General features: G+C 56.2%; 1 protein-coding gene across 1 annotated transcript; it reads right to left on the bottom strand.

Moving 5' to 3' along the window:
• Positions 1-853: 853 nt before the first annotated feature.
• On the bottom strand, positions 854-22,096 carry TFAP2E (transcription factor AP-2 epsilon). Its single transcript, XM_017828286.1, has 7 exons — positions 22,070-22,096; positions 21,513-21,959; positions 21,167-21,218; positions 5,398-5,626; positions 5,064-5,182; positions 1,987-2,128; positions 854-1,417 (listed from the first exon to the last, which is right to left on the bottom strand). The coding sequence occupies exons 1-7, from the start codon at positions 22,094-22,096 to the stop codon at positions 1,132-1,134; spliced, it is 1,302 nt and encodes a 433-aa protein (XP_017683775.1). The 3' UTR covers positions 854-1,131.
• Positions 22,097-24,613: the final 2,517 nt, after the last annotated feature.

Below are 24,613 nucleotides of genomic sequence, written 5' to 3'. Positions count from 1 at the left end.
GGTGGATCCAGAACTTCATTCCCATTTCTAATGGCAGAAAATCCAAAGATTTTCATCTTTCAAAAAAAAAAAACCCGAACAAAACAAAACAAAAAAGCAACCCAAAACAAACAAACCAACAAAAAAGGCAAAACAAAAAAAACCAACTCAGTTTGATATAAATAACTTGCACTGGACATTTTAAAACTTTCAGATTTTAATTACACATAAATAAATATATACAGATTTAGAACAGTTCAGTTTGGCCTGGTTCAAGTTCTGCTCCTTGTGCTTTATTAACTATTATTGTTTGTTTTAGAAACTTGTGTGCTGCTATCTGCAGGTTGTGGAGGTTTAATTAGTCCTGGGTTTAACTTCACCTGCCTTGTCCCCAGCCGTGAGGGCAGCAGTTGGGAGGGCTCTCCTTGGGACCTGTTGGCTGGGTGGTTGTTCCTCCCTCGTGCCAAGGCTTGGGGCTCCTCAGCCCATGGGAAAATCCACAGTGAGTCTCAGTTTGAAGCTGTAAACGGAGTCTGAACCTGCTTTAAATCCAAAGCAGTTCTTCTGGCAATTTTCCTTGGCCTGGCATTAGGGATGGGCTGTAGGTGGGGAAGGGGGAAGGTTTCCTGTGTGTTTGCCTCAAAACCAGTGGATAAATCCGGGTGCAGCCAGCGCTCCATCCCCTGCCCTTGGCAGCTCCTGCTCTGGGTCTGGCACTGACGAGGCTTCTCCTCTTTCCTCTCAGTTTTTCAGCTGAAGCAAATTCCTGGAGCACTTCAGGATTTCACTACGGGTTTTTTTTTAAAAAAAAACACAAACAAAACAAACTCAAATTGCACATGACTTGGCTTCCTCCATCCACGATTTAAAAAAAAAAAAAAAAAAAAAAAGGCAAAACCCCAAAGCCATCAGCCTGGCTTCCCTCAATCTCACTACGTCCATTAGAGCTGTTTTCTTCTTAAATTCTTTAAATCCTCTTTTTTTTTATTTTTCTTTTTTTTTTTGTGTTTTCTCTCTTTGCTTCACGAGTTTCCTCCCACGTTCAAACGCAGCAGTTCAGAAAACAGTGCACTGGGGTCTCGTCTCTGCCCGCCCCGTCCCGGTGCCACCGCCGGTGCCCGGGGGGAGCTCCCAGCGGGGGGAGGCAGCGCGTTATTTCCGATGCTTCACCTCCTTGTCTGACGCTTTGGAGTCCCCGCTGTGCCCGTTCCCCGTGCTGTTCATGAATATTTTATCCAGCCCCTTGAGGGACTCCACCAGGTAGTTCTGGAAGGCGGTGAGGGCGGCGCAGATGGCCGGGCCCCCAAAGCCGTGGGTTATGAGGCTGAAATGAGTCAAACAGCTCTGGACACCGGGCTCCAGGATCAGCGAGGGGCGGCTGTTCCCCAGTGGCGACCGGTCCTGGGCTATCAGGTCTGCAAACTCTTTGCAAATTTGTCTGAAAGAGAGAGGGTTTGGTCATTAGGTGGCTCATGGAGAGCTGCAGGACACAGAATCATAGAATCCCAGGATAGTCTGGGTTGGAAGGGACCTTGAAGATCATCCAGTTCTAACCCCTCTGACGTGGACACCTTCCACTAGACCAGGTTGCTCAGAGCTCCATCCAACCTGGCATTAAACATTTCCAGGGATGGAGCAGCCACAACTTCTCTGGGTGTGTGTGGGGGTTCTTTTCATCCTCCCTGCATCAACAGCCACCTCCTCCCCACCAGGATTTTTCAGCTCCAGCCTGTGCAAAGCTCCTGGGCGCAGAGTTGGAGCCACTGCCACTGCTCCTGCTTTGAAGGGGCACATGAGGCAGTGCCAAAATGCTCCCCTGTGGTCGTGTTACCCTCTCCCATGGAGGAACCAGCCCTTCAGTCCCTGCAGGCCCTTCACCTTGCTGCTCATCTTCCTGCAGCGTGAGCCCCTCTCTTCCCCTCAGAAGAGGAAGCTCTGGGGGCCAACACTGCCCTCCTGGGCTGTGGGCACCGAACACGCCGGTGGCTCTCTGCCATCTGCACTCACTTGGTGGCCAGCAGCATGTTTTTCCTGGTGTGCAGCTCGGCGGGGTCGGAGTGCTGCCGGCACAGGTACTCTGCCGCCGCCTTGGCCGGGAACTCGGTCTCGCAGACGTACCCGAAGTCCCGAGCCAGGTGAATGGCCTCACCTGTGGGCAGGACAGAGGGACATCAGCACTGAGCCCATGCCCTGGGCGAGGGGAAAACTTCTGCAGCAGCTTCAGCCATCTCACTGGGGGGGTTCACTTCTGGTGGGACTGGGCTGCTTCCCTTTGCAGTGACCGCCCAAGAGCTCTCCCCACCTCAGCTCTTGGTGTAGAAACCACTGTGAGTTTCTCATTCTCCTCTGTGAGGCAATTAGTCCATGTGGGCCAAATGAGCCATTGCCTGCTCTAAACAGCAGCTGGATCCTTTCTTTACTGCCTTTTAAAAGAGCATCAGGAAGGTGCTGGCTTTGGAGCAGAGTGAGGTGTGACTCTGGGCACCTGCTCCGAAAGGAAGAGCAGCAGAGGCGTTTCTCACTTGGGGCCATCCCCTGCTGCATCTTCCTCTCCCTTCTTCTTCCCAGATTTCCTGCTTGGCTTTTCCAAACCGAGCAGAAATGGGGGCTGGAGGGTGAAAGAGCGACCTCAGCCCTGTGACCACAGGACAAAGCAGGGCTGTGAGGAAGGGACAGGAGGAAGGGGGTTACATCCTCCCACAGTGAGCCGGGGCCCTCGGGCTGGACGTGCAGGCAGCGTATCCATCACCCCGTGGAAGTGCCCACCCATTGATGGGATTGATCCATCTCCAGTCGTCCCCGTGGAAATAATCAGAGCTGATGGCCATTGATCATGCCCAACACCCAAAATCCAGGTCAGGCAGGCAGAGCTAATTTGACTTGCCCCCCTGCTGCTCACACGTATTAGGCCATCCATCCTAACAGCATTAACCCAGATCCCAGCCTGCCCTGCCTGGATCCTGGAGCTCAGTTAGGGGGAACTGCCCGTGCTTCCCACATAAGGACAGCACTTCCCACTTCAGCTCCTCCTCCAAAGAAGGAGCAAATAAGGTAAACCTACAGAATCAGAACTGCAGTTGTTTGTGTGTCAAAAGACAGTCAGAAAGGAACAACTGCTGGAAAACTGTTACTGGGATGATAAAAGACGGCTGAGTGAGCCCGTGGTGAGAGACAAGGCTGGAGCCAGGATTTATTTCCTCCATGAGTGTGAGTGGCTGCATATGTGAATGTCTTAAAGGCAATTTGGAGTCTGGATTAGGGAGGTATCAGGGGGAACAGGGCAACCTGGCTTTGGGAAGAGATGTTAAAGCCACACTGAGTCAGAGCCTGGGGAGGAGAGGCTGCAGGAGAGCACTCGAGGGCCATGGTGGGCAGAGCAGCCACAGGAGCTTGCCTGGGGTTCTTTTGAGAACTTAGGGGTGTTTCTGGAGTGCAAATACAGCCCTGCTGCTCCCCTGGGTCCAGACTGGAGCTGCTCTCATGGAGGAGTTGCTCAAGAGAAGGTGAGTGCTCTGTGTACTCGGTGAGGACTCCAAAGGGAGCTGTTTCTGCCTGGTGCTTCCTGGGTTCCCCAGAAACATCCTCCCCATCTGTGTGAGTGGGTCAGTGTAAGAAAAAATATATCATCAGCGTTCAAAGAGAAACTCAGGGGCTCTTTTAAATGGTCAGACATTGGGAAGGCAGAGGGGAGAAAAGAAGCCAAGACAGCAAATGTCCAGGAAAGAGGGTGCCTGGGACAGAGGGGCACAAGCCAGTTCTGTGTGAGGGGTCAGGGAAAGCAGCAGCACCTTCCTCTGGGTGGAACATCCCTGGTACCATCACACGTTCAGGAGGAAATTACATCCACCAAGCACACATGGCACCACTCCTATTTACTATGAGCTGGCAAGCAGGAACCAAAACATCAGCAGCCACCTGAACTCAAACTGTACATTTTTCCTTCCCTCCTTTCTTTCCTTCTTTCTTTTCTTTTCATGGAAATCAGCCTTTCATTCAGCACAAACCAACTGCCCTCGGTAACAACCTCGGCCTAATGAAGCGGGTCATTTAATTTGCCGGCGACAATGGGGATGATTTTCTATTCAGGATCCGCAGGCAGCTGCCTGCCCCGCGCCGGGCACGGACACAATGGATTCCGGAGCTCGGAGGGAGGCGGAGCTGTCATTCCATTTGTTTGTGTCCCGTGTCCTTTCCTCCCAGGGCGCAGCGGAGACATCATCATTTCCACGGCGCAAAGAAGTAGGAGGGGAGGAAACAACCGAGTGGCTTTGGGCAGGGGCACCTCACACGTCCAGGCGGGGATGGATGCACATTTTCCGTAGCTCGGCCCTTAACGCCACGCTCCGAGGGCAGGGCGGCTGCTGCACACCTGAGCTCCACCCGAGAGACCTGGGACCTGCTCGGCATCTCCCTGATGTCTCACTCACCCCCTGCTGTGCCAGGGAGGAGGGAAGCACTTGGATGAGGGGCATTTCCTCCTTACAGGAGACGAGGAGAAGAGGCACAGACCCGGGGTGGGGATGGAGCCCTGATGGAGGGGTCAGCGTTGTGTCCGCAGTGGGGGCACGGGGCTGCAGAGCAGCTGTGGAGTCTTGGCAGCTTTGCTCAAGCTTTTTTGTTCTCAGCCTCTGTGACCCAACTTTTAGCACCAGCTCACAGAAAGGAGGGGTACCCTGAGCTCCAGCCAGACCCACTCAGCATCCATGGGGGTGCCTTTCCCACGGGCTGTGGCTGGTCTGACAGAAATGGCTGAGTTTTGGAAAACAGACACAGAACCATAGAATGGGTTGGGTTGGAATAGACCTTAATTCCAACCCCCTGCCATGGGCAGGGCCACCGTGCTTGGACATTGTCTTGGACATTTGCTGTCCTGGTTTAATTTGTGTTCAGCCCCCTGCCTTCCCAAGGGTCTGTTCATTTTAAAGGACGTGTGCTTGGATCAGCCTAGAGGCTTACACAGGGCACATTCCCAGGCTCAGCTGGTGGTGACTGCCCCATACTTTAGGTGTTCTGGTTTGTGGAAAGCTGGAAATGAAGGGAGTGGAAGTTTTGGCACTCCCACCCTCTGTGGGAGCAGCTCTTACCTTCCACGAGGGATGTCAGCAGGGTGACGTTGGCAGCTTTGCGCCTTCCTGCAGGTAGATTTAATCCAATTTTCTCTAACCTTTCCCTTAAACACCGACCCCCATTTTTTGATTTGGCTCTGAAAAGAGAAAACAAAGGGGGGGGGAATTCAATGTAATTCATGTTAAAATAACCATGGTCCCAGTTTAAGCTTTGAGGTTTGAGAAGAAAGAAGAAGAAGAAACAGAAATCCTATTCCCCAACGTACCGCACACCAGAATTTCTCCTCTCTGTTTATCTGAGAGGTAAGAGCTGGTGCTGAACACAGATCCCAGGGCTCTTGGGGCAGCTCACCTGCGGAGGACCCCGCCGAGGAGAGAGGCGTTGAGACACTCGGGGGGCGAGAGCCTCCTCTGCACCTCCCCGACCGTCACCTTGTACTTGGAGGTGGAGCTGAGGAGGGACAGGCGGCCGGGCACGGAGCAGAACACCTCGTTGGGATTCGTCACCCCTCCAACCAGGCCATCCTTGTTCATTGACAGGCTGGAGATGGTGGTGCCGTTGGCCTTCGAGGGGATGGGCACTGGGAGACAAGGAAGGGAGAGAGAAGAGGAGACTGTGGCTGAGAGAGCCCGGGGCCAGGGGCGCTGAGCGGTGACTCTGGGCAGCTCTGCAGCCTCCCACACCACGTCCTGCCATCCACAAACAGCAGAACAGCTGCTGGGATGTCTCAGTTAGTTCCCTGTTTTCCTCAATGAAAGAAGAGATGTGGGGTGATGAAACTAAACTAAGTAAAGGTCACAGAAAGGAAGAAGCCTGGATGCTGCTCTTGCCTGCGTTCCCACACCTCCCAGCTCGGCTGTAATTAAAGCCAAGCTTTTGGGCTGGTCTCCTGGAAGGCTGAGGACTGTCCACAGTGTCACTGGCTGGACCTGTGAGCAGCTCCCCTCCCTGCCCCCTCTGGGTGCTCTGTGGAGGTGGCTGGCAGGGCAAAGTGTGGCTGGTCCCCCTGTCTGGGGCACCGATCCCCTCCCAGGATCTCGGCTGCATCCCAGCTCTGCCCGGCACACGCTGTGTCCCACCGGGCAGGATCAACCCCCTGAGCCACCACCTCCATTCCCTGCCCCAAACCCAGGAGCTGCTGGGCTGGCTGAGAGCTGTGCTTCCAGCCTGCACCCCTGGGAACCAGGGGAGAGAGTCTCTTTGTCTTCAGCTTTGGGATTAGCCCCACAACCAGCCGCAGCCCTGAACTTTCATCATCCCTCCCTTAAAGGAGGCTTGAGAAGATCAAACCCAATTTATCCAGCACAGACTTCCCTTTACTTAATGGGCAAAAGTCAATTAACACAAGGTTAGGCACTGGTGACTGCAGCATTGCATCAGGCCCGTGGCGTCACACAGGGATGAAGGGGCTCAGTTTTCCCATTTGTCATTCCATAAGAAACGTTCTTAGACGCAATAAACCCTCACAGGTTAAAACCGTGGCTGAGACTTGTGCCAAATCTCTTTGGCTTTTATGTTCTGAAACTAATAACCAATTTAACTTGGGGAACAATACAGGTTTTGAAGGAATCCAAAGATCATTTTGTCCCTGGCATTCTTTGTGGTTCCTCGGGAATGACTGTTCCACAGTCAGATGGTTCCTGCAAGTAACACAGCAGCGAATGCCAGGGTGAGGTGCAGGGTTTATAGAGGAAACACACATGGCCAAAATGAAACAGAAAACCCAGAATTAATAGGGGAGGGTGCAGGGACTGGACCTGTGAGGGGTTGCTTACAATCAGCACATTGTAAATCCAGCTCAATGACTTTTAGCGTGGCAACAAAAATCAGCACTTTACATAAAAATGGCTCATGTTTTAAGACTAAAGGATGAATGGAAATGAACTGAAGGACGTGGAGTTTCCTCCCAACACGAAACTTAGACAAAGTCAGGGAGTGAAGGGTGGGATGCACCAGTGCCCTGCTGGAACCAGCAGCTGCAGTGGGTGTTTGCCATGACTGAGGCTGGTTCAGGGATGTTCAGGGAAGAACAAGTACAGGAACATCCCCATGAGACATAGGAAACCAAAACTATTTCCAGGAAGCAGCGACTTCAAAGCTTTCTTCCACGGTCCTGGAACAGGTTAGGTCAGTCTCCAGGGGATCCTTTAGAATCAAAAGTCACAGCGTGGTTTGCAAATACCCAAGGCCCTGCAGGTCCCAGTCCCAGTGTGGGGGTTCTGCTGCAGCAAGGGCCACCCCCAGGCCAGCCCCCCAGGGGGGAAGGTGTTGCCTGTAGTGTCATATGAAGGGCTCTGCATAAGTGACCCCTCTGCCAGGCGTGTTGTACGGGTGTCTCTGGGCATGCCCGCGATCACGCGGGGGCCGCGTTGGAGCCGCATGCGTGGCCAGGGACCTGCACACACCGAGGGATGGCAGAGCCATGCAGGGAGAGGGATTGTGCCTCACCACACACCCGAGGGACACGGCGTCTGGGGAAGGGGCAAACCCATCTGGCACCAGTGCGAGTTAACACCAGAGCCCATGGAAAACAGGGCTGGGGAGGGGTTGGGTGCGTCTCTGGTGCATTTGCTGGTCGCCCCACAGCAGCAGGCGGTGGGGAGGCACGGGTGATGCTGATGTGCAGCATGGAGACACCACAACACTTGGCAAACATGGACTGGAGCTTTTAGGGATGGTGCTACTGTGAGAAACAAATCCCCTGGAAAGCTGTGCCCCGGACCCAGTGCAGTGGGGTCGGCCCCGCTCCAGGCCACGAGCAAACGGGGCCAGGCACTGGCACTGAGCATGGATATTGGCACTGCTCTTCTGCCTCGAGGCCTCAGCCGAGGCCACAGCCCCATCACTCTGGGCTCGTGCAGAGTGGGACAGGGCATCTCTGTCACAGGGAGCTCGTGCCCTCACGGGGCACACGAGGGGTGAGAGAGGGGCAGAGCAGGCGGCAGCGCTGGGAACTGAGCCGGTCCCCGGAGTCCTGTAACAGCTTCATCCATTAGCATTGCCTCAACACAACAAGAATAAACAAAGCCACATTCGCCATTAATTATGAATTATTGTTATTTGGCCTCACCTGCTGCTGTTTGCCTGGTCTGATCTGCAGCTTGTTTGCCCATAAACATGCTGCAGGAGGGAGACAAGCTACCATTAAAGCCTGACAGCTTTGTTTCCTTGGCTTTTGGGGAACCAAAATTGTCTCTTGTCATCTGAGTAAACCAAAAGTCCCCCTCGATCTTCAGTTGCTGCTTTCCCGTTCCCGCAAGCAGCAGGTGATCGGAGCACCTGAGCCAGCCTGCAGACAAGAAGGAAGCATGAGAGGGGTGCGTGGGCTCAGCGCGCGGCCGACAGCCCCACGCCCCCGGCGCCGACCCCCTGCGCCCTTCCCAGCCGGGCCGGGGGGCTGCAGGCTCCTGACCCCGCCGGTGCTGCTCCCACAGCCTCGTGCCGAGGGGTCACCCCGGCCACGGCGCAGAGAAACGACCCACAGGTGCCAGACAGGGATTTGGTGACGGGGTTTGAGGCACTGAACGGCCCCAAGCACGAGTGGGGCCCCGCGGGGCAGGGGGGCAGCCGGGCACGGCACGGACCCAAACCCCACGGGGTGCTTTGCAGCTGGGAATAGAAATGTCACATCGTGTCACTGCACTGGTCACCCCCTCTGAGGTTCTCTGTGATCAGCCATAAGAGACACCCATTTTTGGCGTGGGGGAGGACCTTTCCCACCGGCTCTCACCCTGCTCATCCCCCTGAACCCTGAACCCTGACCATGGGTTTTCAGCAGAAACACATCCCAGAGATGCTCGTTCACACTTTACACAGGTTGACAAGGGAAGGGTGGGATACTGGTGCCCAAACCAGTGCCCCTCAGGCCCTGCCTGATGAGAGGGATGGGGCACACCTGGGTCACCCCACCACACCCCAGGAAGGTATAAAGGGCAGGGTACAAACTGGGTTTGGGCTGATTCAGCCAAAGAAAGGGGAAGGAGATGTCAGCCCACCAGCAACTGCTCAGAAAGCCTCTGGGAAGTGCAAGGTCTTTCTCTCTCGCAGTCATCTTTGCCATCTGCACTTATTATTTATTGAGGCTTGGTTGCTTCACTCTGTCCCCCTAAATTTTTTTGCTCTCTTCTTTAGCTGCCCAGTGTTTTTTTCCCTTGGGATGGTTGTTTATTCAGATTAATCCTGCTACTTCTAATTCGGCAAATCCAGGTGATCTTGGCTGCAGATTTCACCAACTAAAGCCCCTGTGAAGCACTTTGACCTGCTGAGCTCCTGGATGCAGGTGAGCACTGTGGGGCAGCCACAGCTCAGGGGGGTTGGATTGGAAACGGAAAACTGATTTGGGAAAAAGGTTATTCTGGCAGACCTCAAAGAGCTGCATGCATTACTAATCCTCAGCCTGGTGCTGGTACAGCACCAGCCACCAAAGCCATAAAATCACTCCTGGCTTGAGCCGGCTCCTTAGTGCAGCTGGGGAAAGCTGAGGCACAGAGCAAGTTAAATGATTTACCAGAGATCAGGTACATGGGCATGACCTGTGTGTGTGTGCAATTCCAGTCTGTGGGGATGCCTCTCCAAGCAATCCAGGCTTTAGCTACTGCCCAAGTGCTGGGAGGGTCTGTGCTGCAGACTGATCAAGCACAGCCTCTGTTTTTATGGCTCTGGGTTTTCTGTTGGTGCTGTGGGGTAGAGCTGTTTGTCACCACATTGTCCTGGCCCGTGGTGCTCTGGGGTTTTGGAGTTGGCTGCTGGGAAGGGCAGTGTGGCAATAGCAGGTGTACAACCCTTTGCTGAGTGTGGGAAGGGAAACAATTCATCTGCTGTGGCACAAAAGCCCCTGATACAGAGAAAGAGGGTGATTCCAAACAGTTCATGGTGCCCAAGAACACCAAAAGCTTCATCCCTTGACTTCCCTGAGCTGGAGGACACTGCTTACCTGGGATTGTCTCCGTGTGTCTGGCACAGCCAGCATGGAATTGTGTTACAGCACAGGGCAGGTCACCACCCCAATTTGGGCTTGACTGTCTCCAGTAACAAATTGGAGATAATAATACAATATAATATAATAATGTCTACCTGGGAGGGATGCTGTGATACCCAATTAAAACTTGCCAAGTGATCTCTTTCTTCAGGTGAGAATTCCCTGGGTGGCAAATGTAGCCAGGAGGAGCTGGTCCATGGCCTGAGCACAGGATGTGATGTGCTCCTTGGAGCAGCAGACAAGCGTGGAAAGGCAATTCCCATGAACAACACGAGGTCCTGGCACCTCTGGCGATGCTGTGGGTGGGATGGAATGTCACAGCCGTGTCTCTGTGAGGGTTTTTCAGGAGACAGCCAGGAGAAAGATTAAAACCACTTCTGAATGGATCCCTCGGCTGTGAATCCTGTGGATGGAGCAAGGAGCCTTGTGCCTTCAAAGTGTTCCAAAAGAAACCACAAAGTTTCTGCCACTTCTGTTCCGGCTTGCAGAGGTGGGTCCCTTGGCTTTTAAGTTCCAGGTCACACAGAAGGAGCAAAACAAACCCATTCTTCAAAGGCTTTTACCTAGAAAGGCTTGGAGAACTTCGTGCTTTTCCCTGAGGAGTTCCAGTGCAGACCAGTCCACATCCCTGTGCCTCCTTCTTCGCAGGCTCTGGGTTGAGGATGCTCCATGCCCAAGTTCCTGCTCTCCCGCCACTTCCTCATCTGTGTTCACAAAAGTTTGTGGCTGAAATTACCCCTGTGATTCCTGGAAATGGCCACTTTGATATGTAAATATTCAGTGAAAAAGGTGCGTTTGCAGCTCGGGCTCTGCGTGCAGGTGCTGCCGGGAGCTGCAGGCGCCGGTGCCAGTGCTCGGGGTTTGGCAGCACAACACCGACCTCTGGGTTTAAGGGAAAAGAAATTTTGCCTACCAAAAAAAAAAAAAAAAAAAAAACTCATTTCCAGGTGCTGCCGGGAGCTGCAGGCGCCTGTGCCAGTGCTCGGGGTTTGGCAGCACAACACCGACCTCTGGGTTTAAGGGAAAAGAAATTTTGCCTACCAAAAAAAAAAAAAAAATACTGACTCATTTCCACAGGAGAAATGTGCTGCCTGCTTGCAAAATGATTCGTAAGCAGGAAAATCTGTGGTACTTGGGAATTGAGTTGCTTATCGTGGTGGTATTTGTTCTGTTCCATTTCCAGCTGGAGCTCGGGGTGCTGCGAGGGGAAAAACAAGTCCAGAGGGAACATGCAAATCGCTGCCCGTCTTACAAGTCAGTTTTCTTCTCTCCTCAGATGCATTACAGGTAAATTCTCCTCCTCAGGAAGGCGGCATCCCTGGAATATTGGAGCTTTTGTTGAGACATCCCTTTAAAAGTTAGGGTGTGCTACAGCTGAGATTGCATTTTAAAGAGGTATCAGTGAATAGCCCCAGGAGACAACCTGGGATAAAGCAATCGCTCATCTTCAGGCACCGCAGCGCTGTCTCCAGGCCCCCCAAAGCCTCTCAGCCCCCCCGCCCCTCTCCGGGGCCGTGCCCCGGTCAGCTCGGCTGCCTCGGGCATCGCTGCGGGACAGACACCGGAGCCGTTCTGCGCTGCCAGGGGACACCGGCACCCTCCAAACCTGCTGCAGGTGCCGAGGTTTTGCTTCCACGACTCTGCAGCTGCAGTGAGAACAGCCCCGAGCTGTTTGTTCCCTGCACGGGGGTCCTGCCGCTCTGCCCCGCGCTGGGCGGGGGAAGCTCTGGCTGATGGATGTTTGTGTGCAGCCCCTGATGGAAGCGCTGCAGAGGTGAGGGATTGCTGTTGTCTTCCAGGAAGAGCTGCCAGTGAGCTCACCTAACCTTCTTTTGAATGTCTCTGATGTAAATTATAAGATGGAGGTACATACATAAAGAATATCGGGGTGTGGGTGTGAGCCAGGGGCAGCTGCTCCCGCCATCCCTCTAAAAGCCCTTTTTCGAGGAGGAGGTGCTGCAGAGTTCAGCTGCTCCAATTTCCTGGTGTTTCAGCAGAGAGGTATTTATTGATGGTCCAGGGAAGGAGGTCAGAGCCATCAGCTGTATTTCAAACCCGCACTCTGTAATTATCCTCTCTTCCCAGAGGGGATTATACAGGTATTTTCTTTATCTTGAATGCACAACCTGAACCAAGTCCCCGTGTCAAAGAGCCTCTCTAGGAACCACCGTCATCGGCCTTTTCAAATGGAAGGATGGAAAGAATCTTGGGTTTATCTCTGTGCTTTCCAAATTGCTGAGTCCTGATAGGGAAATGGATCTGGGACCCTCTCAGGAGAACAGGGATAGCGCCTCAAACTATTCCCATGAGAAAGCTGATCAGGAGAGGTCCCATGCCTATGCAAAGCTCCCATATTTAACATTTTGTTTCCCATGCAAATCAATTCATCAGGTTGGGAGAGAAATGCGAAGGTGCCATGTGACATTAATTGCATTTTTCTTTCTGTGCCTCTGTTTGACCCAGCCCTGGCCGTGTGTCACTGCAGGTGTCTCCTGGGGAGCTTTGGGAGCTTTTGGGAAGGTTCAGCCTCCCCTGAATCACTGGGTACCATGTCCTGGTTAAGGATGGTCCCTGCACAGTGCATTGTGTCTTGATAGGAATGGCCACCTGATATAATATTAAAATTTACTCAGGCCCCTGTGCTTCTGCAGGGCTGGGAAAAGGATTAGTAAGAGCTTTGCAATTAATAATTTCAGCTAATGCATTTCCCTGCTCTATCATTTAGAGCAGCATTCCTTCATTTAGGAATGACTCGGCCTCAAATGTGCTGCTGTTCAGAATAGTTGGTCAGTTTTTTGGAAGCTGCTCACAATTAATTCGTGGTGGGTTCCCACACATTTCCCTTCCACACTTCATTCTGTGAAGTGGGTTCTGCTGTCTGGGGAGCCCCTGATGTTGCAGCCTGAGCAGTGACACCCCATTGGAAAGCACAAAATATCGGTGATTAAAATGTGCCCTTAAACAGTGAAACCCAAGTGTCTGAACTTTCGAAGGGAATGAATGAAAAGGATTTGGATTCTGCTTTTGAATGTCAAAGTGTGTTGGCACCTGTTTTCTGTGCTGTTGGTTAGAAGCTGCCCTGACACAGCGGCTTCATTGGAGAAGTCAGTCTGGTATTTCACATTATTTCCCTCCTCCTGACTCTAAATTTTTTTTTTCCTGGACCTGCAGCTACACCCTCTCGTATCTACACCAGAAAAACAACTATTTAAATTTCAGCTCAATTACTTAACAACCACTTAAAATTCAGCTCAAATTCTGCTTGTGTAGAATTCACGTTTCACGGCACAAACCACGCGGGTCCCGGGAAGGCAAGAAACAGAAACGGGAGGCTGGAGAGCCCGAGGATTTAAGCCAGAGGAACTGGAAACCCACACAGCTCCGTTGTGACACCAAGGGAAGTTTCCCTGGCTGTGCAGCAGTGAGTGCTCCCAGCCCTGCACACACCATCGTTCTGCCTGTAGCATCAACCACCCCGGGTTTATTCCTTCAGCAGCAAAAAGCATTTTGGCACCCGGTCTATGGGATCTTTATGTGTTTAAACAGTTTAATCCACTTTACAGTATCATGCTTGAGAGATTTTCCCCTCTATTCCCTGTAGATGCACCTGAATGTGTGGCTGGGATCTACATAAGCTAAAAGGGGAGAACAAAGCTGTGGTGTCTTGATGAGTGGTGGCGGATCCTGTGGAAGCCACGGTGATGTTCCTGTCAATTTGTTAAATGTATTTAGATTATTGAAGGGCAAAAGACCCTTCAGCAAAGATTAGACATGAATAATAATTAAAAAAAAATCTTCTCTTCATATAGAGCTCAGTGCCAGGCTGCAGAGCTGGCAGGATTTCGGTCAGGGTCTGACCACAGCAACGTGAATCAGCGGCTGCTCCGGAGCCACCGGCCTGACCAGGAGTCCCTCTGGGGACAGCACTGCTCACCCATTTTCACAGAGAAAATGCTTTTACTTTTCCTTGCTCAGATGCCTTGCGTTTCTAAAACCAGTGTGTTGGTGGGACAAACCCTCTGATGATGGTTTTTCAGTAGGTGCCCCATCTCTTACTAGCTGGGAACTTGTACTTGGAGTCACCCTGAACACCCTCAGTCAGATCCCCTGCTCACACCTCTCCAGCCCTGGGCTGGTGGCCCTGCTTTCTCCCATGCATGTGGCCACCTTTGGGCTCCCAGGGAGCCCTGGGGACACGCCATCCCTACACAGGCACCTCACTGGGGACACCACTTGCTCCCTGGGACCTGCCTGACCAGTCTGCAGGGAACAGGGCCTGACCCCATCCCTCGTTCCCTGGCGCCTCAGCACTGGGGTGACTGATGCCAGATAAATGCCTGAGATAGAGGGTGGGGAGACTCAGCCCGGCTGGAATCCCAGGCACGCACAGCACACACTGTGATGGATTTTTGGGCTGTGGTGGTGAACCTGCTCACAGGTGGTGATCCTGCTCCTGAGCCGTGACACGCTGTGTTCAGGGATGTTTAATGACAGTGTGTACCTTGGGCTCATTTCCAGCAATTCCCTCTCACCTCCTGTTCTTCTCTTCCCTTTCCCACCGACCTACAGCACTTCACCTCTCACCAACCAGGAGGTGATACCTGGACGTGGCAGAGCTGGGCTTGGGACAGGGCACAGAGACGAGAGCTGAGCACGCAGCAGTTCCAAGCATCGCATCCACATTTGCTAATTAGTTCCTCCATTAAGAATTAAAATAAACAAACAAATGGAAGGACAGTAAGGGTGAGTAATTCCCTGGATCACACAGGAAAGGGTGGGATGGTTTAGTGGTTAGGGTGCTAGTCTAGGACTTCAGAGAACCTCATTTAAGCTCTTCGAATAATTAAGACAGATTGTAAACTTTTTTTTCCTGAGATCATATATCTTGGAATATTACTAAACTGAGAGCAATGGTCTGTGTTTGCTTCTGCTCTGCTGCAGGTTTGGTGTGACCTGGGCTGGGGGGACATGGGTGGTTCCCTGTGGGTCTTGCCTGTGTCTGTGCTGCAGTAGGTGGGTGACCTGTGGGACCCCACAGAGGCAGGTGCTTGTGATGAGGCACAATCTACAAAAATAAGATCTTGGCACCACCTCCTTTGCAGGGACAAACACCACAGGGTGTCCCCTGGCCGAGGCTGCCCCATTGCCAGCCCACAGGTGAAAGAAGCAGCTCCTGTGGGAGTCAGGGTGGTGACAGCGGCCACTGAGCTGCAAAAATACCTCACACACACAAAAAATACCTCCTCAAAATGGAGGGGGAGATGCTCCAGAGCCAGCCCAGCGTGTCTGTCTGTAGTACTCTCTTGCTGCTGTCCATGGAGAAGTCTCCCCTGGAGTCCAACTCCTGGAGCAGAGGTGCTGCTGTTTTGACTCACGCCACACGCCAAAAAGCAACTCAAGCTGGCTTTTCTGAACCTACCCTTTAAGAGCTGCTCTTTATTTCTAACAAAGAAAAAAAATTCATTTAAAAACATCTAATTAAACAGTAAGTCATGACAAGGTACATGAAACTTGGAGATAACACATGCCTGGGAGGCACTGGGGAGGTTGAGACAAAGCCCAGCGCCTTCACCGGTACCCGCGTGTGTTATCTCACATGAACACACACCTGGGCTTATCCTGGTGCAATTATAGGACATTAAAAATATAATTTTAATGGAGGAATGGTGATCTGGATGCAGTTCAGAGTAAAAAACTTTCTTTCAAGTCCCTCTGTTTGATTAGTAGGTGTTCCTGCCGTGTGCGCGCGAGGGGGAAGCGCCGGCATGGGGAGGTGGGACCGTGTTTTGAGGAACGCTGCTCTATCTCCTGGTGTGTGTGAGGGCTTGTCAAAACTTTAAAGCATTTGCGAGCGGTGCTAAGGCAGCAAAGCTACCAGTCAAGACCCGGCTTGTCCTGAGTGAGCCCCTTTTCCCACTCAGGCAAACTTCCACCGCAGATGAAGCTGCAGAGAGCAGGGAGAGCTCCTGGCTGAGCCCAGCACCCTGCAGCTGACTGGAGGCCAAGTGCCTCCACCCACAGCCCTGGACAGTCCTTTCCAAGCCCTGTCTTTGCAGCCCCAGGTGTTTTACAGGATGACTTCATTTATTACCTTGCTCATCACAGGAAATGATGTTTATCTAATCTACCATTCTTTCAGGATTTTTTTTTTTCTCTGCCACATCTGGTTTCTTACATTTCTTGCAGCTCAGTTCCTCCCTGCACCGAAACAAAGGAGAAATGGCACCTCTGCCACCACACCAGTGCCCTGGTCCCACCAGCACACGGAGCCCATGGGGAGATTTTTCATCAAAACCTGGAGCTCGCGTGCGGTGGCGAGTGGATCTAAGGATTTCGGTCTTAATCTCCCTCCTCTGCCGCATTCCTTAGTAGTGACAGCTACTTCTTGCAATATTCTTGACTGTGGGCTCTGAGGCACAGCTTTCCATCCGTCTGTCCAGCATCCAGCCAAACAGGTCCACATTCCTGAGCAGAAACAGCTAGCACTGCCACTCGGAGCAGCTCGAAAGCCTCGGGTGGAAATCGGAACGATTTCGCCAAACATGAGGGAGAGCGGCAGCGGCCAGACCCACAAACACAGGGCACAGGGGCAGGACCAGACCCACAAACACAGGGCGCAGGGGCAGGACCAGACCCACAAACACAGGGCGCAGGGGCAGGACCAGACCCACAAACACAGGGCACAGGGGCAGGACCAGACCCACAAACACAGGGCACAGGGGCAGGACCAGACCCACAAACACAGGGCACAGGGGCAGGACCAGACCCACAAACACAGGGCACAGGGGCAGGACCAGGTCCCGCTGCCCCACCACGAAGCCTGGGGACATGTGCCGTGCGTGCCAGGGTGCCAGCGCGAGCCCACGCTGGTTCCACCCTGCTCTGTCTCTGCTCCAGGTTGTAAAATGCCACAGCCAAAACTCGTGCCCGCGAGCGGGTGCTCAGGCCCCTGTGGCTCACCCCTCTCCCGCTGCCACAGGGCCCTGGTTCTCTCTGACCCACCGCTGGCAGGACCCCCGGCTGCTCCCGCACCCCAGCGTGTCTCCGGGTGCCAGGGAAAGAGATTTATATTTTTCTTTGTAATAAAAAGGCTCTCTGAGAAGCTTTCTGCTGATCCCGAAAGGATGTGAAAGCAATAAAACCCCTCCTTATTTTACAACCAAGCTGCAGGATTTTTTGCTGCTGAGTGCAGGGGCCTAACGCTTGATTTCATAACCAGAAAGTCACGCTCTCCTCGCCCAGCTGAGGGAAGGACCTGCACCAGGAGCTCGGGGCTCATTGGGCCTCCAATTTTATGTCTGGGGGGTCTCACAGCTGGACCTCAGTAGCTGACCTGGGCGACTAAACACCAGGGAAGCAGGTGAATGGAGCAGAAAATGCCTGAGCTGCCGTAACCTAAAGCAGCCAGAGCCCTGGACTAAACTTTTTCAGAGTTAATTTTAATGTTTTCAAGTCAAATATCTCCCTGGTCTTATAAAAACTCTTGGGAGGAAAAAATAAATTAATACTAACAGTAATAATAAACCCACACAAACAAAACAACAACAACAACAACAACAACAGGACACAAATACTTCTGAAATACTTATGGAAAGGAGGGAGAACAAACAAACGTAGGTACGAGATATTCATAAAGGCTCTGCTGCCCTATCCAAGATTTTATCCATTTAATTCTCGAGCTAGATCTATCCCCTATTTGTCACGACAGCACGGGCAGAACTCATCCTCCGTTCTTCTGTCACATCTCTCCCCGCTCCAAGCGAATTCCCGGCTCTGCCTCCCTCGCACACCTCACCCCGCAACCGACCCGGACACCGCACATCACCCTTCACCCCAAGGGACGTCCGCGGGGATAACGAAACGGAGCCGGTCCCGAGGGCAAGGGTGGAAATGGAGCTTTGAGCGCCTGTTTCCAGCCGGGATCTGCCTCCCCGGGCTGTCCCCGCCGCCGGGACCCGGCTCTGGGCGCTGCTCGGTCACTGCCGGGACTGCGGGTCGGGGACCCCGGGGGGAGTCCCCGAGCCCGTGTTGGGGCGAACATCCCTTGTTCTCTCCCCACGCTGCTTCCTAAAGTCCGGGTTACCAGCAGCCAGGAGCGCTCGGGAAAACACCCCGGCGGGGTGGGGGGGCTGTCAGCACACCGCGTCTCTGAGATCCCCACAAAACCCCTGGAATTATATTAACGGCTGGAACCGTGGAAGCTTATTTAAGAAAGAAAAGGGGGGAAAAGAGACACGCAGCCAGGGATGCTCCCGCAACACGCTCCGAGGCTCCGGGCGGCTCCTTCCCCGCCCGCGGCGGGGCCCGTCGGTGCGGGGGGACACCGGCAGGGACCCTCCGTGAAGGGACGGTCCTGGAGCCCCGGGATACGGGACGGGACCGGCTGCGGGGGCAGCGCGGGGCTGCGGCCGCTTCCCTCCCGTCCCGGGCTGTTCCTGACTAAACTCGCCTCCAAGGACGGGAGTTAAAGGGGGATTTGGGGATTTGGGGAAGGTGATTAATATTTTGTTGAACCAGGACAACAGTATCTCGGCAACTAATTACGGAGAGATGTATCTGTTTTCACAGGCACAGATTTCTATCAGGTTTCTATCCGACGGCCGTTCCGCCAGGAATTCCAGGATTAATCGGTATTTGAGATCTCGACGCGATTTAGGACAAAACTGCGCTTTTTAGGGTTTACCCTCACTCCTTGCAGAGAGGAGGTCCCCGAGTCTCGCTGCCCACCTGCCCTCTCCTGCACAACCCAGGACTCTCCGATGGTTTTAATTTAATTGTATTTTTTCCGGGGGTGTCATTCACCCGCGGGGCCCCGGGCTCGGCCCCGTTGGGGCTCCAGGACAGAGCTCAAAGCTGGAAGAGCCAGAGGAGTAAGAACGACCACGCACTACATATTTTAAAAAATTAAATAAAGCCGAAAATAAAGGAATTTGTTCCCCAGGCTGAGCAGAGAGCAGCGGTGTTTGATCGGGCATTCTCGGCTGCAGCTTCTATAATTCCTCAGCTTTCTTGTGAGCCGAACTCGTCGGTTTTGGGATTTCCAGGAGTAGGGAAGAAGGAGAGCGGCCACAGAAATACGGGCGAACGAGGACTGGAGCCCCGGAGCGGTGCCGGGACAGAGCCCACGGTGCTGCCGCTGCCCCAAGGAACCCCCGGTGCCTCCGTCCCGCCCCTCCCGGGGTAATCGCCCGCGTCCCCCTGCAAACACCCGCCTGGCTTTGGATTTATCTGTTTCTCCGGCGAACTCGGGGCTTCGCGCTCCAAACACAGCAATAATAATAGAAAAAAATAATTTAAAAAAACCCAAACAAAACAACAACAATAAAAATAATTTTAAAGGGGAAAAAATAAGAAAGGGGGAAATATATATATTTAAAAAAAAAAAAAGGAAGAAAGAAAAAAAACAAACGAGAACCGGCGTGAGAAGAGCAACTGTCCGTGGGCACGGGGGATGCGGGCGACCTGCTCCCACCGTGCCCGCCTTCATCCAGGGATATTTAAATTTTATTTTTCCTTTTTTTTTTTCCCCTTCTTTCCAAGACTAGAGGACTGGAGAATCCCTAGGCACAAACCTGGCGCTAAACAACAACAAATCCCCTCGACAGGAGAAGAAAAATTCTAACTAATGGCGCTTTTGGAAAAAGGAGGGGAAAACCCCAACAAACCACTGTAACTCCAACCGAACTTCCAGACAAATATTGGCACTGCGGGGTGTTTCCCGAGGGCTCCTGGGTGCTGCTGCCCGGCCCAAGCCGTGGAGGAGCGGCCGCTCCCGGCCCACGCACCCCGCAGCTCGTCGCGAGCGTTCCTCTCTCCCGGGGGTTTGATGAAACGCCTCTCCTGCGTTCTGATTAAAGCTCAATTAATGCGGGTCATTAATGCCCCGCTGGCAGACGCGTGTTCCTAGAACAGCCATTTCCAGGGAAAAGGGGCTGCGGCGAAGCGGGAGCGCCGCTCCCCCCGTGAAACGATCGGTGGCGGCGGGGGAAGAGTCGCACAATTGGGATGTTTTTCCCGGACCGCCGAGGCCGGGCAGTCACCGGGGGTTCGGCTGCGGCCGGGACCGGCACCGGGACTGCGGGGCTGCGGCCCCCGCCGGGCCCGCGTTACCGGACCCGGCCCGGCGGCGGCGATTCAACGCGTCCTTCCCATCCACACATTTCTGTAAAATCGCGGGGAGAAGCCAAGAGCAGCGCTGGAATATTCCATAGGAGGGGTCACCCAGAGCACCGCACCGATCGCTCCCGGCCCAGACCCCGTTCCCGCAACACCCCGGCGGAGGGTTCAGTACAAAAATATTTCAGGGAGTTGAGCTGTTCTACCCACGGGTTCGCTGGGAAGCGGAGGGGCTGCTCAGCGAGCGGGGGAGAACTGTAGATGGGAGACCCCGAAGGCCATGCGGGACCCCTGCCCGCAGCCCCGCCGGTCCCGGAGGGAGAAGCCGTTCCCTCCGCTGGTCCCAGAGAGAAGCCCCGTTTCTGGAGTTGCAGACGGGGGGGTCTCCGTAGGCCTGGTTTTGCCGAGGCGGGGGGCGACCGCCTGGGGGGCTGCGGGACGCTCCCGTCTGCGGGGACGGGCAGCACCGGCCCCCACGGCTGCGCCACCTCCTCGCCCCCGTTAAAAGCGTCTTTCCCCCGCAGAAGCCCCGCCGAACGGGCCCGATCCGCTGCGGCCCGGGGCTGTGCGAAGCGGTGCGCGGCCCGCGCTGCCTCCCCCGCCGCCGGGCGCGGGGCTGCGGCCGAGGGTGGCGGGACCGGGAGCTGCTCCAAGCCCCGCCGGGGCATCCCCGGGGCTTTCCAGGCAAACCGTCCGCGGCCGCCGGCGGGGAGGGCCCCGGGGCTCCGCGACAACCGGATCCGCCCGTCCGGGTCCCTCTGCCCCCCGTACCGCGAAGGAGCGGCGGCCGCGGTACCGCCCCGGGGAGCGCCGCGGGCCGGGGGCGGGTGGGCGCGCTGGCCCGCCGGGACCCGCCGCTTTCGTTTCAGTCTCACCGGGAACGGCAGCGAGTCCTTTCCGACGGGCGGGGGGCGGCCTCGCGGGACGGCGGTCACGGAGGGAACCCGACGCGGGGGAGCCCCGAGGGCAGGAACGGGCGCGGAGCCCGGCCCGGTGGCGCGTCCCGCGGAGCCGCCGCGCTCTTACCTTTCTTGATCACGGACTGATCGAGAAGGTTCATCCCGCCGTCGTCCACGGCCTGAAAGCACCGAGGAAAGAGCCGTCAGCCGGCGGCTCCCGGGGCGGGCGGGCACCGGGACAGTGCGGCCTCGGCCCGGTGCTCTCGCTGCCCCCGGCCAGGAGGAATGGTTGTGGCACGAACGAGCCCCGGTAACGGGGATGCCAGCGCGGCGGCCCTGCTTGCCCGGGGGTACGGACGCCGCGGGGCTTGACCTGTCCCGGCCGGGAGCCCCCGGGCACACAGGCGGCTGGATCGGTCGTTCCCCCCCCAGCCCCCGGGCACCCTCCCGGCTCTCCCACCGTCCCCCCGTACCTGGATATCCTCGATGCCGTGGTGGCCGAGGCCGTGGAGGCCCAGCGGGCCGTCGGCGAGGCCGTGGCTGCCGTCGGGCAGCCCGTGGAGCAGACGGGGCACGGCGGGATACTCGCGGCGGGGGTCGAGCCCCAGGGCTCGGTGGGTCTGCGAGAGCAGCCCCGGCTCGTCCTGCCGGCCGCGCTGGGGGGGCCAGGCCGGCTGCTGGTGCTGGTGCAGCGGGCTGAGCGCCGCGTACGGGTCCGCCAGGTGCGGGTAGCCGGGCTCCTGGCCCTGCGGGTATGGCAGCGGCGGCTGCGGGTACGGCGGGGGGAAGTAGGGCGGCTGGAAGTCGGCGGCGGGCGTGTGGCAGAGCGGCGGCGCCGAACCGTAGGGAGCCTGGTTGAGCGAGGGCAGCTGCGGCAGGCGGGCCCCGGCCGGCGCCCCGGGCAGCCCCTCGGTGCGGTCCTGCGGCGGCGGAGACAGCGGCGGTGAGGTGAGGTGAGCACGGACCCCCGACCCCCCGTCCCATCCCGTCCCGTCCCGTCCCGCCCAGCCCGCGCCCGTCCCGCACTCACCATGCCCGGGTAGCTGTGCACAAGCATCGGTGCGGGCCCGCGGCGAGCCCCGGGCGGGCCGGGCCCCGGGGGTGCCCCCGTCTCCGCCCCTCTATCCCGCCGAAGCGACGTCTCCCATCGCCCGCCCGCTCCTCTGCGCCGGCCCCGACTCCATGCACGCCAGTTATAGCGACGGGGGCGCGCCCGCCGCCCCGGGAGCGCGCGTCAGAGCGCGGGGACGGGGACGCGCCGCCCGCTCCCGCGGGGCCCCGACGGCTCCCGACAGCGGGACGGCGGTGGGACGCGGCCGGGGCGGGGGGCGAGGGGCGCCCGCCGCCCCCTGGGAGCGCAGCCGGTGCTACCCCCGCGCCGTCGGGCGGCCCCGCTCCCCGCACCGCTCCCGCGCCGCGCGGTACCGCACACCCTTCCCCCGGTGCCACCCCCGGGCCCCCCGCCCCGGACCGCGCCGACTGAGAGCCCTGTCCCAGAGAGCCCCGGGCCGCCCCAGGACCGAGCCCCCAGGGTCGGAAGAGTCCAGGGGTGCGGGCGGGGTGTGGGGCGGTGGCGACGCTCTACGGTTTGACTTTATTAGCCCGAGCCGGGAGCGGGGCCCCGGCCGGGAGCGCACCGATGGCCCCGGCGGCAGCTGAGACTGTCCCCGACGAGGCGAGAGAGCCGCAGCCCGGACTGGGGAGAGAGAGAGAGAAGTGTCTGGGGGTGCTCCGGGCCTGGCTCCCTACCCGAGGGCGGGCGCCGGCTGCGACAGAGCCAGGGGAAACCGGGGAGCACCGACGGGCAGCATTCCTGCCTCCCCGCCCTCCACCATCCCTCCCTCCTCCTCTCCATCCCTCCCTCGCTTTTGGACCCTCCCTCCGGGGCCGGGCAGGGCGAGGCGGGCCCGCAGCATCGGGTCCCTGCGCGCGGCACTGGGCACGGAGCACCGGCGGGGCGAACCGGGGGGACGAGGAGGCCCCGCCAGCGGCACAGAGTGACCCCAATGACAACCTATCCCCCCCGCCATATTACGCCCACGCAGGCGTGTCCCCACGGACCCACGGCGGGGCGGTGGTGCCCCGCACGGCCCTGCGCGGGGATGCCCACCCGCACGGGCACACTCGCCCACTCTCACACCCCGACACACGCTCGCGGCGCTCGGACACCCGCGGTCACAGCTCCCCGCAGCCCACGGGCGCCGTGGCCGGGCTGTGGGGTGGCGGGTCCCCGCGGTCTCACCGTGCCACCCGCGGGGCGCCCGTGGCTGGGCGGGAGGTTCCACTGGCAGCGGGTTTTGGGTGAAGCAGAGCACAAACCCTTCACCCGCAGCTGTAACACGCTGTGCCGTGTGATCGACATCAACAAACACAACCCCACACTGCAGTTAATTTAATTCCACTCTTCCCGCCCCGAGCTACAGCTCCCTTCATTTTCATTTTTCCTCTGAATTCCCACAACTCAGACCTCTTTGATTTCCAGGTTTAATTAACAATGCTCATTAAATGAATTTTTATTCATTTCTTTTAATATTACCCTGCCACCTGTCTTTAGGAGGCAAGAGCTGATCGTTTATTCTAATTTATTTCTGTTAAAGATGGCATTTAAGGGAGGGAGGAGGGATGTGCAGAGGTGTAGAGGGTTGATCCATTCAAATCTCTTCATCCCCCTCAAATGCTCTTCAAGGACGCTGCTCCTGGAAGTTCTGTATTTATTTTCCACCAGATCCGTTTCATTTGCTAGGAAAAATTGGATTGGATATGCTGTATTTTGCAGTTATGTTCCAGTTCATTCTTAACATCCCTCACTCGTCTAGTCCGTATAATGTTGAGTCTTTATTCATCTGAAAGAGGTGAAACTGTGCAAAATCCAGGTGGGAAGGGCTGTGAGCCGACCTCTGTGGGACCGTGGGTGAGCAGGTGGATGGTCCCTGGCAGCAGCTCAGAGGGAAATCGTGTTTCCACCCAAGAATGAGACAGAGCAGAGGAAACCTGCAACACAGACAAAGGGAAGGAAAAACAAAAGGCAAAGCTGCCCCACTGCCACCCACAGAACACGCTGGGCAAACTGGGCTCGTGGCGACACGGTGGGCTGGGGTGGGGAGCTGGGAGCTGTGGGGCTGTGGGGCTGCCAGGGGGTCTCACCCTCCCCAGCCCAGGGCAGCGGTGCCCAGGAAGGAGACAGGGACCTGAGAGCACCCAAATAGTACCTGCAAGATGACCTAGTCCCTCCCTGCCCCAGCCCCTCTGTACAGCACCCACCTGGTGAGGAGGGCAAACCAAACCCCTGGGTCTCCCATGGCAGGAGGCACCTCTTAAGCCACCTGTGGTGACAATAAACAATTACTCATTTTAACCTGCTGTCCCAGGGCCCCAGGCAGGGCCCAGGACTGTTACACAGGGGGCTGCACACACGATGTCCCAGCAGCTGCCTGGTTCTGCTACTGGTTCAGCCTGGCCAGAGCAGTTGCTGGGGTCACCTGAGCACAGGACACTCAAACGTGGCTCCCCACTACCTGCTCTTTACCCAGCTGTGCTTGTGTTTTGCTCTGCCAAAGGTCCTTTGTGTTTGCTG

This window comes from Lepidothrix coronata, unplaced genomic scaffold, assembly GCF_001604755.1.
Source record: "Lepidothrix coronata isolate B3197 unplaced genomic scaffold, Lepidothrix_coronata-1.0 Scaffold147, whole genome shotgun sequence".
NCBI classification, from domain to species: Eukaryota; Metazoa; Chordata; class Aves; order Passeriformes; family Pipridae; genus Lepidothrix; species Lepidothrix coronata.
This window is presented reverse-complemented; position numbering and strand designations above follow the sequence as displayed.